The sequence below is a fragment of the Colletotrichum aenigma genome (assembly GCF_013390185.1).
Source record: "Colletotrichum aenigma strain Cg56 chromosome Unknown KSG_Cg56_contig05, whole genome shotgun sequence".
Taxonomy (NCBI): domain Eukaryota; kingdom Fungi; phylum Ascomycota; class Sordariomycetes; order Glomerellales; family Glomerellaceae; genus Colletotrichum; species Colletotrichum aenigma.
Window position 1 is genome coordinate 1,023,430 of NW_023500911.1, and position 15,336 is coordinate 1,038,765.

The 15,336-nt window shown below is 50.6% G+C and overlaps 5 protein-coding genes across 5 annotated transcripts; 2 read left to right on the plus strand and 3 right to left on the minus strand.

Annotated features, from left to right (window-relative positions):
• Positions 1-384: 384 nt before the first annotated feature.
• On the minus strand, positions 385-1,009 carry CGCA056_v007925 (uncharacterized protein; the record flags this gene model as incomplete). Its single annotated transcript, XM_037323173.1, has 2 exons — positions 385-574; positions 651-1,009. The coding sequence occupies 2 exons, from the start codon at positions 1,007-1,009 to the stop codon at positions 385-387; spliced, it is 549 nt and encodes a 182-aa protein (XP_037178269.1).
• Positions 1,010-1,963: 954 nt separating this feature from the next.
• CGCA056_v007926 (uncharacterized protein) lies at positions 1,964-2,830 on the plus strand (the record flags this gene model as incomplete). Its single annotated transcript, XM_037323174.1, has 3 exons — positions 1,964-2,201; positions 2,270-2,720; positions 2,758-2,830. The coding sequence occupies 3 exons, from the start codon at positions 1,964-1,966 to the stop codon at positions 2,828-2,830; spliced, it is 762 nt and encodes a 253-aa protein (XP_037178272.1).
• Positions 2,831-3,278: 448 nt separating this feature from the next.
• On the minus strand, positions 3,279-7,895 carry CGCA056_v007927 (Sugar transporter STL1; the record flags this gene model as incomplete). Its single annotated transcript, XM_037323175.1, has 9 exons — positions 3,279-4,873; positions 5,757-6,119; positions 6,171-6,491; positions 6,549-6,903; positions 6,959-7,062; positions 7,116-7,174; positions 7,230-7,534; positions 7,587-7,617; positions 7,681-7,895. The coding sequence occupies 9 exons, from the start codon at positions 7,893-7,895 to the stop codon at positions 3,279-3,281; spliced, it is 3,348 nt and encodes a 1,115-aa protein (XP_037178271.1).
• Positions 7,896-10,120: 2,225 nt separating this feature from the next.
• On the plus strand, positions 10,121-11,513 carry CGCA056_v007928 (FAD-dependent monooxygenase OpS4; the record flags this gene model as incomplete). Its single annotated transcript, XM_037323176.1, has 2 exons — positions 10,121-11,410; positions 11,478-11,513. The coding sequence occupies 2 exons, from the start codon at positions 10,121-10,123 to the stop codon at positions 11,511-11,513; spliced, it is 1,326 nt and encodes a 441-aa protein (XP_037178264.1).
• Positions 11,514-12,250: 737 nt separating this feature from the next.
• Positions 12,251-13,202, minus strand: RTM1-8 (Protein RTM1; the record flags this gene model as incomplete). Its single annotated transcript, XM_037323177.1, has 2 exons — positions 12,251-12,942; positions 13,001-13,202. 2 exons carry the CDS (start codon positions 13,200-13,202, stop codon positions 12,251-12,253), a joined length of 894 nt encoding a protein of 297 aa, XP_037178263.1.
• Between the last annotated feature and the right edge of the window lie 2,134 nt (positions 13,203-15,336).

Genomic DNA, 15,336 nt, shown 5'->3' on the forward strand with positions numbered 1-15,336 from the left:
GTCCTTCTCAGGGAATGATGTCTTTGGATAAGTCAGCATTGTCTCGCAAGGAGGACCAAGACTGTTTGGGCATGGTTTGCTATTTCTCGTGGCGTTCTGTTCCGGGGCGAAGGCGGGAGTTGCCGTCATGAAGCGCTCGACAGGTGTCCTGATTATCAGACGATCTGGACTGCGGATTGATTACTGATTCATCTAGCGGGATGCTTTGCTCGTATGTGCGAATGTACAAGGAGTGTATGTTGTGCGTATCAGGGCATGTCTACGATGTATGCTAACGTGCTTGCTGATGATATTTTCCAAGGAGTAACTAAAGACTTTGCAAACCTAGCAATTTGACACACTCCAGTACTCGATTGCGCTTGACTTTTGAACTAGGTGTCCATTTCAGTGACCCGCTTCAATGTCCCTCTCGAGGACCTCGGGCTCCGTGTCACCGTCACTGAGAGGAGTGTACTCCGACACGCCCGTCGTGAAGTAGCTCGTCTTGCTCACACTCTGGCAGTGAGGGCAGTCGCACCGACGGCTGACGAGCATATGCCCGATCTGCGGGAGGAGAACCCAAAGATGAATAGCCCTGGCATTCAGAAAACCTGTCAGCTTCAAATTACAAGCCATGCCCGGAATAGCGCAAAAAGGGCAAAAGGACTCACGTGTCAAGCATCAAAGGCACCGTTCCGTAAGTGCCGAGGACAATCTGGCCCCTGTCCCACGGCTCCCTAATGAGGGCCCAGCTGATGAAGAGGAAGACCAAGTGGAAGACGCCGAGGGTGGCGTCGGCGAAGAAGACGTTTGACGGCGTGAGGGCTCGGATCGGCGAGCCGAGGGCGGCGATGAGGTCGCGGCGGATAATGAAGAGGCCGAGGATCGCGGAGGCGGCGAGGGGTAGGATGCCGAGGGCCGGGAAGGCGCAGTTGGAGATGATGCCGTGGATAAGGAGGATGATGAAGGCTGGTGGGAAGGCGAAGATTGTGATCTTGCGGAGGACGACGCTGGTTGCTTCGGAACCCATGATTTTCGGCCGATTGGTGTGTGCTCGGTATGTTGGGATTTTGGTTGTGTTAGTTAGTGCTGAATACGTGAGTTTGACATTTGACTTGAAGTTGGGTTTCATCTCAAACTTATATCACGACTAGACACTTGCCACGACGCCCGAGGACTATGATGGACACATTGTAGTTCGCCTATGATCTGCAACAGCCGGGCGCGGTAGTCCATCATCAGCCTCATACTCAAAGGAGCTGATAGGTTGGACGTTGAGGATCAGTCGTTCGAGACTGTGGCTGGTCGCCTTAGAGGATCCTAAATTGGGAGGATAAGGCCGGTACGTAGCCAGGAAGGAACGGTAAGCTGTATGGTCTCAGAAGTCTAGATGTTAGTGCTTATGCCCTGACACTTGCAGGGAGAATAACATGGACTACTTTGGAGCTGTGTACCAAGCTAAATGACGACCGCGCCCCTGCATGCATGCCGCAGTCAGCTTCGGAATCCTTCGCAGGCAGCCGGGGCGGCCATCGGCCCCGCCCACGGGTAATGGGCCAATTGCTGATCGGGACCGGGGCGGGGGTCGGATGGGTACGTGCACTGTTCCTCGGCGGCTAGGCAGATTTCTTGGTGTTGTTTGCTGTTGGTGCTGTTGGTCCTTGCAGCTTGCTGGCGCTGTGCCGCTTCCTTGGTAAGGGCACTTTTGGATCCTTTTGGATGGTGAATGGGACAATGGATCCTTAATCAAGTGTCAGGTCCCCAAGAAGGAGACCCAGCAAGGCCACCAGGGGGGCCCAATTCAGTTAGTGGAAGCAGGGATGATGGGTGATAAAAAGCCCCAACCTACGTTGAAGTGCCCTTGTTAGATTCCTTCGCTCCTAGACATACGCCTTCCCTGGCATAGCTGGTGCCTTGAGCAGGTGTGCAAATCTTGCTTTCTAACGGTCTCCGGGGATGAGGCTATGTTGCTAGAAGTGAGACAATGTCATACCTGATAGGGCTGCTGTTCAGTCTAACATTTGCCTCGTTCGCAATTGCCGAAGATGTATTCCGCCGACCGCCCGGCCCAGGGCCTACGAACGACTACATCGACAACCCGATTTACACTCTTGGTGAAAAGGTGACCTTCGTGTGGGAGTCAGATCCCCTGAACGACATCTGGATTTGGAACAATAAGGCGGACAGTACTACCGGAGATCGGTCTTCGGCTCGGATTCTACGTATGTTCCCGACAACATGGGGACCTTGCGAATGCATCGCTAACGACTATCTTTTCCCAACTTTGTAGAGAATTATAGTTCTCTGGACTACACATGTGAGGTCAGCTATGACGGTTTCCCCGACGACGCCGATCTGTCTCTGCCGGTCTTTTACCTGGCACTGTACAGTTCCGGGTCGGGGGCGATAACCGCTACGTCACATTATTTCAACATTCCAGAAGCCTCGACGACCACAGCAACTACTTCGAGCCCCACGTCTTCGAGCCAGAGCCAGGCTTCGGCTACCTCAAGCTCTCCTGCCGCGACCGAGACATATTCACAGTCCCTTGGCACGGGGGCCGTCGCTGGGATAGCCGTCGGTGCATCGCTGGGTACCATTCTCGTTGTGTCCGTGATCGGTTGGTTCGCATGGAAGGCACTAAGGAAGAGGAAACTTGGACAACCCGACAAAGGAGGCGAGACCTTCGACAGCTCTGCTTATCCCCATTACGAATACGCGGGATTGAAGACGGATCCTATGTCAGCGGGACCAATTGAGACTGACAATACCTATCAGAGACCTCCCGAGATGGACGGAGGCCATCATGTTCACGGGCTTTACGCTGGACGGCATTGAGAGAAAGAAGTAGATAATTCAAAAGATACCAGATCACAGTAACTCTAGAGATAATAGGATACAGTTTCCAATACTAATACATACACGGGTACGTACCCGTTTTTGTATTGATCCCACAGATACCCATGAAATCGACTCGGCAGGCGCTTATTCTTTCTTCTTTCTTTCCGCAGTCTCATTGCTGCACGTTGGTGGAGACTGTGTAAACAACTACGCAAGCCCTAAATAGGCTAGTCGGGGCGTAGAAAGACGTACATGCTGTCTTTCACAGGGAACAGGAAACAACTTGATAGAGTGCGGGAATCGAGATAATATGGGCTCAACTATTTGTTCATCGTGACACAATCGGGGTAAAATGCCAAGCAAGAAACAAAGCACAACGACCACCATCAAATAAATCCCACAACACAGCAATTGCAACGAAAACAAGACCTCTGATGAGAGTGGATAAACTACCGAACCTAGTAGTAATAGTATCCATGACTTTGGCTGTTGGGACGTACTTCTCCCCAACTGAAATCCATGTTAAGGGGCATTCTTGAGTGTTCAGCCTCGTCGTCGACCGCGTCCAAGTTACGGCCCAGCCATGCGCAGTCCCAGAATGTAATCAAAGCCCAGAACTTGATGAGAGAGTGAACGTACCCGAAGAGAATCTGGTAAGGCAGGAGCAGCAGATCCGAAGGATACCGCAGAAAATGGGGCACGATCTTCCATACCTTGGTAAAGAGCATAAAGCAGAGGAGATTCCGCATTTCGGTAGTTAGGAATTCGTCGGCGCCCAGCGCGTTGTAGAAGGTAAAGATCAGCAAGCCATCCAACAACAGTGCAAAGTTGATAAGGCCAGTCAGATAGACGGTGAAAAATGACCACGGCATGCGCTTGATGAGAACCCTGTTGCTCTCCAGCATCATGCACGGGTTACTCCGGAACGTGGTCCTGGCCCAGCGGACGAGTTGACCGCGGAATTTGCTGAGCGACTCGTCGCCGATCGTGGTCCAGATGACGCATTCGTTCGTGTGCTGGAACTTGATGTCCCAGTCGTGCTTGTAAGCTTCGCGGGTGAGGAAGTTGTCATCGTCCGGTCCGAGGCCTTCCTTACCGCCGAAGAGACCAAAGAAGAACTTTTCGTTGCAGAACCGATGCATCAAGCCGTCGGCTTTGAGAAACCTGGTGCGGTAGATGGCGGTGCGACCAGACACCACAAAGACGCCGCCGTCTACGGCGTTGGAGGCCCTGAGATCATAGTTGTGGCGCTCGAGGTAGAGGCATCCGATGAAGTTTATGATAGAAGAGATGCTCCAGAACTTACCGGGACTTGTACGTCGGACGCACTTGTAGGTAGCCACCACACCCACGGTTGGGCACTCAAAGGGCGCAAGAGCGTTGGGGACGAACTCTTTACTGGGCCAGAAGACGTGGTCGTCGGCGAGGATCGTGAACTCGGTTTCGACCTTGGGTACGGCATGAGCGACTTGTCGGCGCTTAGAGGGGTGGGGGATCGCGCTGACGCCGATTCGCGTCATTGGATACTCTTGACGGAAGTGTTCGAGGAAGTCGTCACACCGCTGGCGCATGGCGGCTCCGACGGTAACGACAAGGATTGCGGCCGGCCTGTTCTCCAGAATTGAGAGGATGCACTCGGCGAACTTGAGGTTGTCGGGATCGATCGTGGGGAGGATGACCGTGACATCCCTGGATGTCCAGAGCTCTCTCTGCTGCATGGGCGAGGGCCTGTAAACGTGATTTCCCCAGAAGCCGATTGCAAAACGGTAGTACCGTGTGATGAAAACCCAGACAAATGCGGCAATCCAAGTATCGCGATCAATATCCTCGAGTAATTCACTGTAGTAGATTATCGTGTCCCAGAAGTACCATACGTTACATGTAACGCAGATCAGAAAGAGGATGAAGTGAGGGTTGTTTCGGATGAAGTTGATAATTACCAAAGGGACGTTCGCGATGGAGGAGAGGATTGCTCCGAGAAAGCTTCGGGGCTGTTCTTCAATATCTTCCATCCGAATGTTGTTATCCTCTACCTCTAGTTTGATATCGTGGCCTGGCATGTCGTGAGCTTCAGTTTGCCTGATAATAAGACGTAAATCGGATTCAAGTTCTGAGACGAAAGATTGCTGAGTGTTGTATGATACTGCTCGCCGCTGCTGTGGGTTTCTGTACTGTCACGATTTGCTGGACTTGTCTCTAGTCAATACCACAAGACTACTCTTATACTGACTGCGAATCAAAACGAGGATATCGACGTTTCTGCTGTGAATGAACAACTGGCTTCATTCTCGACTAAGGTAGAAGAAGAAGAAGAAGGCATTGTTCGAACTACTGCGCCTCATCTACACAAGAGACACTTTGACGGCGTTTAGAAAGGGGACTGCCGAGACATCAAAGGACTTGAGCCTTTTGGGTACTCGGCATCACAATGTCATTGAGCAAAGTCTGAACCAACAAAGTGGTTGTTTTGACTAAAAGTTCCCTCTCTTGCAGGAACATTGCCTTTGTTGACTGCTTAGAATGCATTGAAAGAAGTCCAACTTTTAGACTCATATGCTTTGAAACATAGTCACAATGCTAACGTCGTAAATTCTCAATACAATGATCTAATGCCAGCTTCATCATGTAAATTTATGTCGTTGAGACGCTTGGCTCTATTTTAGATCAATGGCAAAACCTGACTTAAGCATGGTGAAAGCTCCTCTGGACATCTTCATACATTGACATGGTGCATCTCGCAAATGGATGGATGTAAGAAACGTTTGTGTATGTAGTTGAATTCAGTTGGCCAGTCAGCTAACTATATAGAGATCTACTTGGCAGCATGCACTGCTGTTGAGAATGTGCATTGCGAGTATGAGGCACTCAGTGTCTTGTTTGATGACTGTGCCCAGTCATCGGGCGCGTCATGGGACGAGCATCTTCAACCTGCTCACTGGACCCGAAGTACTTGTCAAGCTCGCCCTCAAGCTCGAAACCCTCGATGTGCCGCATTTCCTTCGCACGCTTGACCGGGTTGACGCCGTCAGCGTGCGCGCTGGCAAAAATGACGTCCAACTCCTCCAGACTTCGGCCCTTCGGCTCTGGGAAAAACAACCAGACGCACGGAATGATGGCAGCATTGAAAACGGCAAACATGACATATGTCTGGTATCCCAAGTTGGCAAAGGCTGGAGGGGTGATCATGACGATCAGGAAGTTGGAAAGCCAGTTGGAGCAGGTCGACAGGGCGTTGGCCTGGATGCGAATGCGGAGGTTGGTGATTTCGGCAGGGTACAGCCAGGTCATGCCGAGCCAGCCTTTAAATACGTGAGCGAATGAGGTTGCATAGGTTTGCATGGGTTACTTACCAATGGCGAAGAAAGAGTTGAAGACAAAGAGGAAGACGGTGGCCGTCACACCGTAACGGGTTTCAAGGTTTGGTGCTCCGTTCTCTGCGACAGTGCCAGTGGAAACGGTACCAGCCAAGATAGCCATGGACGCCATCATGCCAAAAGCGCCAAAGAGCATGAGCTTTCGTCTACCAGTCCTCTCAATGAGAGGCAATGCAACGAGCGATGCCAGGAAATACTCGGTCCCGTTTGCAGCTGCGAGAAGCCGCGACAGCACAGGCCCAAATCCGAGAGAGTTCTCAAAGAGAAAACCGGCGTAGTAAGTGATGAGGTTGATACCTGCAGCAAAAAAACTCAGTTTGCGGTCAAAAGAACATTTCGATCCAAAGAACTCACCGCAGATTTGCTGGAAGAACTGAGCAGCAATGCCGAGCAGCGTACGGCGGAGGTTTTGGGACGGTCCGTTGGTGAGAAGCTCCTTGAACTTGAAGCCACCTCCCTCGCTCTGCTTATCCAGGGCTTCCTGAATAGCCTTGACTTCTACGTTGACGTCCTCATGATCAATGGGTTTGCCGAGAAGACGTGCCGTAACCTCACGCGCCTCGTGAGTGCGACCCTTCATCGCCAGCCAGCGCGGTGAATCAGGGAGATAGAGCAAACCGTACATGACGATGATGGTAAAGAAAGACTGGAACGCGATGGGGAAGCGCCATCGGATTGAGCCTTCGAGAAAGTAGAAGCCATAATCGACCTGAAAGTCTGTGAGCATGAAGCTGATATGTCAAGGGCAGGGCTTTGATATTTACCCAGTAAGCAATCATGATACCTCCAGAAATAAGGGCTCCGGAGAGGGTGATGAGGAAACCTCGTTGGCGAGGTCGCGCACATTCAGACTGCCAAGTTGGAATAGCTGCGCGGAGTTTAGCCAGGAGAACGGGAATGGTAAACCGAAGTGACGCTTACTTGAAGTAACTGCTCCGTTGCCGATTCCGCCAACAATGCGACCTGCAACAAAAAGACCGCTGAAACCGGTCAGTTAGCATGTGCCCCAATACAAGGGAATAACAAAGTACATACTACTCATGAGCGGCAGCTTGCATGATGGTGCCAAGGATCATTACCAAGCTACCCCAAAAAGTGGATGACTTGCGACCCCATGTCTCTCCGTAGAAGAGAATGAGAAGGGCGCCCAGGAAACATCCAATCTGATAGACTGCTACGGCAGCGGCCTGCGTGTTGGGGTCTCCGGTGCATTGGCTGTAGTCACGTTGTGTGTTCTCAGGGTTGTCGACCCAGCATAAATCATTGGACCTTTCAAGTGGCGTCATCAACGGGATGCTCTTCTGGAAATCGTCGAGGGTAAGGAGCGAGCTCAGAACTCCCTAGAATATGTTAGCTTTGCACTACCAGGAAACATTCAACCGGGAAACCTACCTGATCGTAGCCAAACATCAAAAACCCGCAACTTTCGTATAGAAAAACAACTCGTCAGCATACCAGCACAAGATCATTGTGGAATACGGCTCACCTTGCGATAAAGCCAATAGACCAGTTGAGCGTCCGGCCCTCAAGAGGCTTGCCTTTCACCTTCCATTCGGGAAGATCGCCAAGTCTAGAACACAGCCCCCAGAAGCCCCCTTGACTCTTAGGTTTCTCATTGACAATGCGATCGCTGTCAGCAGATGATGGGGATGGGCTCCCGCTCTCGCCAGAGCGTTGCTGTTTCTCTTGCTTCTCGGCCATGTTCATGCACGTCCGTTGTGGTGGGGGGAAAAAGACAGAGTAGGATGATCCCGATAAGACTGGGCAGGTCTTGGAGAAAACGTGGCTTGGGAACGATGCACGTCTTGTAGTCGCTCACTTATCGCCTCGGACGTCGCTTCGCACCGACATCGTGGGGCTCAATGAGACCGTCCCCAATGAAGGATGGCTTGGCTGAGGTCATTTGGCACATTCGCGGGCGAGCAGGCACAATTAGAATGGAGCATGCGGCTCGGGGTCTACCAACAATATCCAAAGGTAGCCCTTGAATCGCGTCTTGGTGTTCTTGGATGTTGGCCGTGTTGGTCCGAGTCTCTGGTCAGCCGCGGAGAAAAGCCCGAAGTACGCCCATCCGGGTCGAATGTCAGGGGCCACACGGGCGCGAGGACTTCTTGGCTCTTTCTCATTCAGTAACGACAATCAAAGGAACCCTGCGTCTCTTGACCTCCCGGGAATGTGGCCAAGCGAAAGAGATCATGCCTCAGGACGTTTGCAACGCAAGAGATTGGCCGACCAACAATCCTAAAAATGCTTACAGGTCACCAGTTGGTGGTAAGATTTCGGCTCGATGTGGATATCATAACCAACGCCGAGTCCGACGGGACGACGGTGTAGCGGCATCCTCCCGTACGGATTACCCAAGAGGGTAAACCGAGGCTGGGCGAACCAAGACATTGAATGAAAGGATTGAGTGCAGTCAGCTGAAGTGTGAAGACCTTTTAGTCTCGGCGACATGGATGAATGACGTTGGCCAAGTTTAAGCTTATTTCTCTAGTTGGCTAGCTTTTGGGGTTTGATATCCACGATATCTTGTCCCTCCACTTCCAAGTCAAACATTTGCGGACCTCACGCTTGGCAGTCTTGGTTGTGGGCCTGTTTGGCTCAACTAATTTTCCTTGCTCTGAACCAAAAAAAAACTAGAGACGCGCAATCGGCGTGTATTTGAAAAAGCTTCAATCCGGAAGCACCCTTTAGAGGCCGCTGAATAGCAAGATGCTGACAACCTCCTTTGTGAGGTTTGGTAACGTAATGCCCGCGGTTGCTCTGCGCTGAAACTTTACCTCTTTGGCACATAAGCTCATTGGCGGTCACAAAACATACCAGATCTCACGTCTTTCAATGACTTGGAGTTTCCTTTCATAGCCTCAATTCGTCGTGAGGTGGAGAATACCGCTTGTTCTTTCTTAGCTGGGAGTCTCACTCGGCTGGGGTGTGGAGAAGCGAGGTCGCCAACGCGTCTTGCCCAGGAAAAACCCCCACCATCTCCAGTTCGTCCGGAAAGTGGGAAACATCAGATCTGCATGATCATTCTTGGATCACCTTTACTTTCTCAAGGGTCTTACTGGACTACCTGCAGTATGTTTCTCGTTTCTGGTGAAGGGTTCTGTGTCTCAACGAGCCCGTCCTTTTCTTCCACCGGCCCATCCGCAGAGCTTATTATCGACTGAAGTGCATAGCCCGTAGGACCAGTCGATGAGTATGATCACTATTGATTGGTTGAACCGACCTATCCGTCGTCGCGCAGCCAAAACTACGTCCTTATTCCCACGCTCACTACTTCTGCTGGGAGTTACCCTCTTATACTTAGGAAACTTGCAAGTGGGGTTCTCAAATACTCTTCGGCTGAAAGACTTTGGCCCAACGTCTCATCGTTTGCGATACCGAGCTTTGCCTTAGCTCTGGAACAGCAGATGAACCACGGAAGTAACCTTCTACCCAGCCCCATCGATCGAAGTATCAGTGATCCACTGGGAGGGTCCTAATGATGCCGATTTATCCTTTAGCCGTCGGCATTGGACGTAAAGTAACCATGCACAGACATAGATAGACAATTGCTGATGAGGGGACATATAGCGGGGGACTTCGGTGAAGTTAGTGTGGCCCGCCGCCCGACAAAAACATTGAGGCACGCAGTAAATTGTGCCATATACCCTGTCCTTAGAGACTGATGTGTATATTGTCTAGCAGAACTCTATTCAATAGCCAAATCACACTAGCAAACCTTTCTCAACGGACTTCGGTTAATTAGAATGCCGTGTCTTCAGACGAACTCTCAGTCAACAAATATTTGAAAGGCGACACAACTGGCTACATATACCTAGCTGCCGCCCCACTGTCTGCTGCTACGCCGTCTACTTTGGGAGGGTAACACTCTACTTGACCTGCTGAGGTGTCGTCCATGAGCCGTCAATACTGAGCGAGTCAACATGCCCTCGCAAGTTTCGTTGACAATATTAATTGTTGGAGCCGGGCCAGCCGGACATACGGCAGCGGCCGCTTTGGCTTCTGACGGACATCAAGTCACTGTCCTCGAACGCAACTCTCTACTCCAAACACGTGGAGGGAATCTCATCGTACAACCTTCCGCTGTGAAATGCCTGAACTTGATTGGTGTCTCGGAATCTCTGGATAGGGTGTCTTTCGAAACAGTCAGCGAATTCGTTTGGAGATGGAAGGACGATGCGCCGTTCATGGAAACAAAGGCGATTCCCGACGGGACGATCCGGAAGCCGACCGATAGGCCATCGCTACAGCGAATTACTTACGAAGCCGCTGTTAAAGCAGGAGCCAACTATTTATTCAAGAAATCTGTCGTCAAAATCATCGACGAGAAAAGTGGCAAACTTCTGGTACTGGCGGAGGACGGCAGTGAATACATGGCAGACATGGTCGTTGGCGCTGATGGCATCAAGTCACGCGTCCGCGAGCTTGTATTTCCTGGGCAAAACATGAGTCCTATCATGACAAACGAGTGTATCTTTCAGACAGAGGTTGACATTGTCACAGTACAGCAAGACCCAGCTGCCGCTCCGCTGGGCGTTTGCTCGCACCATCTCATGTTCGGGCCCGGACTTTACTGCGTTGGTCGGCCGACTGCTCACCGCACCGTTCGCATCCTTCTATGTAATCTGAATTATGGGCTTCCATCCGGAGATGCGGACCTTGGCGGGACTTGGAATTCCGACGGAAACCCCGAAGAGATCCGTGAAATGTTCAAAGGATTCGGAGCGCCGCTGCGTGCCTATATCGAATGTGTGATACGTGGGGGTTACCCAATCGACAAGTGGCACCTTGCCACAGCACCAAAGATGAAAACCTGGCTGGGATTCGGTGGACGCTGTGTTCTTGTGGGGGATGCTGCGCATGCTATGTTGCCGCATACTGCCCAGGGGGTGAGTCAAGGCATCGAGGATAGCTTGGCGCTTAGCACAGCTCTGCGCTGGCTCGACACACGGGAGGACCTTCCCGCCGTTTTAGAGAAGTGGGAGGCCATCAGGAAGCCACGTGCTGAAAAGATGTTTGACCTCGGCCACAAGAACATCGTCATGTTCACCCTGCCTGATGGTCCAGAGCAAGAAGCAAGAGACCAGAAACTCTTGGCGACGGGTTTCACTGGTCAGCCTACGGACTGGGAAAGCATTCAAATGGATGAGAATGCTCCACCAAGAACGCCTCAATTTACGAAATGGGCCATGTGTTATGACGTGGTTGCAGAGGTAAGCAACACCCCGCATCCCTCAACTTCTCACTCATTACACGTTACTGATGGGAAATACCAATCAGACCAACAAGTTGTTTACCGAACACCACGTATTCTAAGAGAAGGTCTTTGCAGGAAACTTGTGGAGCTACCAGGGCATCCTAATTGGATGAATGGCTGGGCTAAAGGAGTGACATATCAGGGGAGACATTTCCCGAGCAGCACAGAAGGATGTGCGATCGATGTACTAGGAGCTCGGGGTGCTGTAGCGGCACTGACCTTTACTCTGAACTAAACAACATCTTCTTTTCTTTGTGGTTAAGAAATGGATTCGAAGCCATCGCTCTTCTCCCTCTGTTTGTTGAAAGGGAGTGCGGTATGTCGTATGATGGGTTCACCGAAAGCTTCGTCATCACCACTCGGCATGAGGCCCCTACTATCCCGAAAGCTAGGGGAGTGTATTGAATTGGAGAGTGTCAGCCATGTCACTGATACTCCAACATCCATTGTCTATGATGCCTGTGCCATCATTCTTGCTCTTTCTCACAAGCAATTCAATCAGAAAGCGTCCTGGCGAAAATCTTTTCAGTACTACATCGCGCAAATATCAGGACCAAAGGACTATCACTGAGTAAACAAAAGCGTTGATCGAAAGAATTGAGTGAACAAACGATACGCCATGAGTCTTGCGATGGACAGAGATCAAGTGAGAGCTTCTTGACTGACCCAGTTCATTCGGCCTCTTGGGTTTGAACTGGATATACGCAGGCTACTCGGCAATTTATCATTGATTATACCTCTAATGTCGCCTTCCTCACTTGATGTAGTCTGTGAATTACAATTCCATGTTTCTCGTTCAAGCAGACAATCGGCGATAGTTCGCGAGTTCTTGATGCTCTTCTGTTCCACCCACCCAAGCTGCATCCCGAAGAATCTTTCCAGGATGAACAAAACAGTACACGGCTGCAACGAATATCATCGGTAAGCCGTCCAGTACGTAGACGAAAGCTTCGTGCGAAATGATGAACCCTCCATCGCCTTGAAGATACTCGATGCCTCTCACAAGACTGCGAAGTAACATCGCTCCGGCGACCCAGTATGTAACCTGAAAATATCTCGGAGCAGAGTCGGCTATCGAACCGACCTTGTAGTCTTGCGATTTGCTATTCTTCGCTAGCCAGTCGGAAACCAGGGTTAGGATCAGGAAGAGACACAAGGTTGCAAGCTGTGTTATCAAGCCTCCTATAATCAACGTTTTCCCGAGTGCGATCCCTTGAGGGTCGCCCGAAGCCGGTGCGGCGGAGCCAAAGACCTGAGTCACGAAGCAACCCAGATCAACAGTGACAAAGACGAATGTCATCAGTCGTGGTGGGATCACGACACGATCTCTCAGCTGAAAAACTTTGATGTACGTTCCGAGAGTCATATAGACAGTGGCAGCGATTAGTGGTGCGCATCCCAAGATCAAAATATTTTGCATAATAAACGGGCCTGCGACGTTGGGTCTTCTGTGTGCCTGGACACGCCCATAGTAGCCAAAACCCTCACCTGAATAGGGGTCCAGTCAGAGAAGTGAACACAGGTAATTGCTCTGGTAACATCGAACCGACAGCCCCAAGTGTGAGGGGCAGAAAGTGCCATGCCCTCAGCCATATTAAAAGGCCAAGATAGACGACAGCAGCGAGGAAAAACAAGACGACGAATATCCAAGCAGCTGCTTCTTTCGGGAGGTATTCAAAGAAAATAATTTGAGTTCCATTGACAATTGGACCAAATGGAGGTTCTGTCTTGTTGTAAACAACTGACATGATGAATGCGATGGAACAAGATGCTTGATGATCACTCGCTTGGTGACGGTTTAGAAAATAGAGTTGTCTGCAAATCATGCTGGATGGTTCACGAGCGATTTTAAGCCAAGACAGGTGCTTTGAGCGGTCACCAAGTCAAATTAAAATCCAGGATCGAATTTCTCAAGAGCGCGTACTCGGACCTAAACGAGACAAATCTGTATGAACCAGAAAGATGGGCCACTTCTAATCGTTGCAGGTCTGGATACGAAAATCCACATTCAAATACAAAAATTCGCACGGCATGATTGACGGCTGGTTTTTGGATTAGAACTTGACAGCAAAGCCGAAAGAATGGGACAGAGGTGTCATGCTTAGTGGATTAGCGGCAGGACATGCTTTGAATTTTTATCCGCTGGATGATACAGCCTCAATCTAATCAAACAATCGCTCCTATATCATGTTTTCATCCCTTCGAGCGGGCGATGATGTCGCACGAGGCCACAAACTTCTATTACCCGCGTAGAAAGACACCTGGCGTATTGAACAGCGGTAAATGTGGAGTAGCTACTGGGGGACAGTATCTCACAGGGATCTGGGACGACAATGGTTGCTGGTCGTCAGCTCCATTTGGTCATAGAAGCCGTGCACATAGGTGTGGAAGGCTTACTCGAATACGTCAAAGCCATGCCTGGTTCTGTAAACGACGAACGATATATCTGTCGATGAACATGTCCTCGCGTCAGCAAATTCAGCCACTCTCTTCAACAGCCTGAGGTTTAGGACCGCAATGATAGAAGCTTGATGTCACTTCAACCAACACGGCGCCTTCACTTCACAAGTCACCCTAATCGGTTCAAACGAATGTCAATTTGCTGTTCTTGAAGGGGATCAAGGCTAGAATCATAGCATGGCTGTAGTACATCGTTCGGTCAATCAGATCATCCGTTAACAGCCCGACTGAACCTCTCGTCTGCTTCGAGTTGACGTGACCAAATACTGCATCATCGGCATGTCCCAGTTCCATTCCCTGGCGCAGATAGTTGGCTGATTCTTCCGGCAGATAATAGGCTGCACTGCGTGCCTTTCCCATCTTTCCCTCCCGGGTCGCTACCACGATCCACGCAAAGTTCAGATACGCGCCATTTGCATCTTCCGGGACTTCGACGCCTCCTTCAATTCCGACCCAATAGTCTGCATCCTTCTCGACCTCCTGAGCGTTCCGCACCCGGGTCAAAGCTCCAAGAAGCGTCTCCTTGTCGGAGAGCGGTTGGTCCGGGACACCAGAGGGGACGCTGACACCCTTGAACTCGAAATCGCCAGCTAGAGCTAGCTCGAAGCCTTGCTTTGCGGCGTTGATTTTGACGGGATTCTCCGACGAGACGACAACGACTGATCGCTTTTCGGAAGACATGATGACTGTCTAGAGGAACATGTGAGCTTTAGTTCTTGTGGCGTTATCTGCCTCAGATACGCAGACTTACAATTTTTGGAGGCTTTAAAGCTTGATGAATCTTTGACGAGTCGATTTCGACGTTTTTGTGAGACGGGCTCGTTGAGTGAGTCACTCGGCGAATGAAAACGTGGGTGGAGTTGTCGCAGCAACTAGCGCTTCAGTTGACAGCTAGGTATTTTGCAGTAGCACGAAGGTCAATTGCTTCACTCAAGAGTTCAATATTGAATGTAAACCAGAACGACTAGCAACTCACTCTAGAAACGAACATCTAACGACCATCAGCATTAGTAGGGGATCTATCAGCGGTCCGCCGTATCAACTAGATCTCAGATTTCATTCGCTGGTTTCGAACCAATTCAATTGGCGGGCTGCTGCATTACTGTCGATTTAAAATTTCAACTCTACCAGGATTAATGATTGCGCCTTCTGCTTGTTGCACTACGGCTAATAACTACATCCACGGATTGCTGATAACGCCTCCTCTTATCAGTGATGATAGGGTAGGGCGTCCTTGACAGTTTGACATCAGCATGCATGATAACGATGAGGGGTATGAAGTTGGGGTCGCCAACCGTTGGTTTCCGTTTTCAACCGCCTGGCGTCGATGGCACATGATAAGATTCACTGACTAAGGCAGCGCCTCAAAAGCCCAGCGCTATCTAAATCCCCTCTTTCGCAAACGGTATCACCTTGAGTATC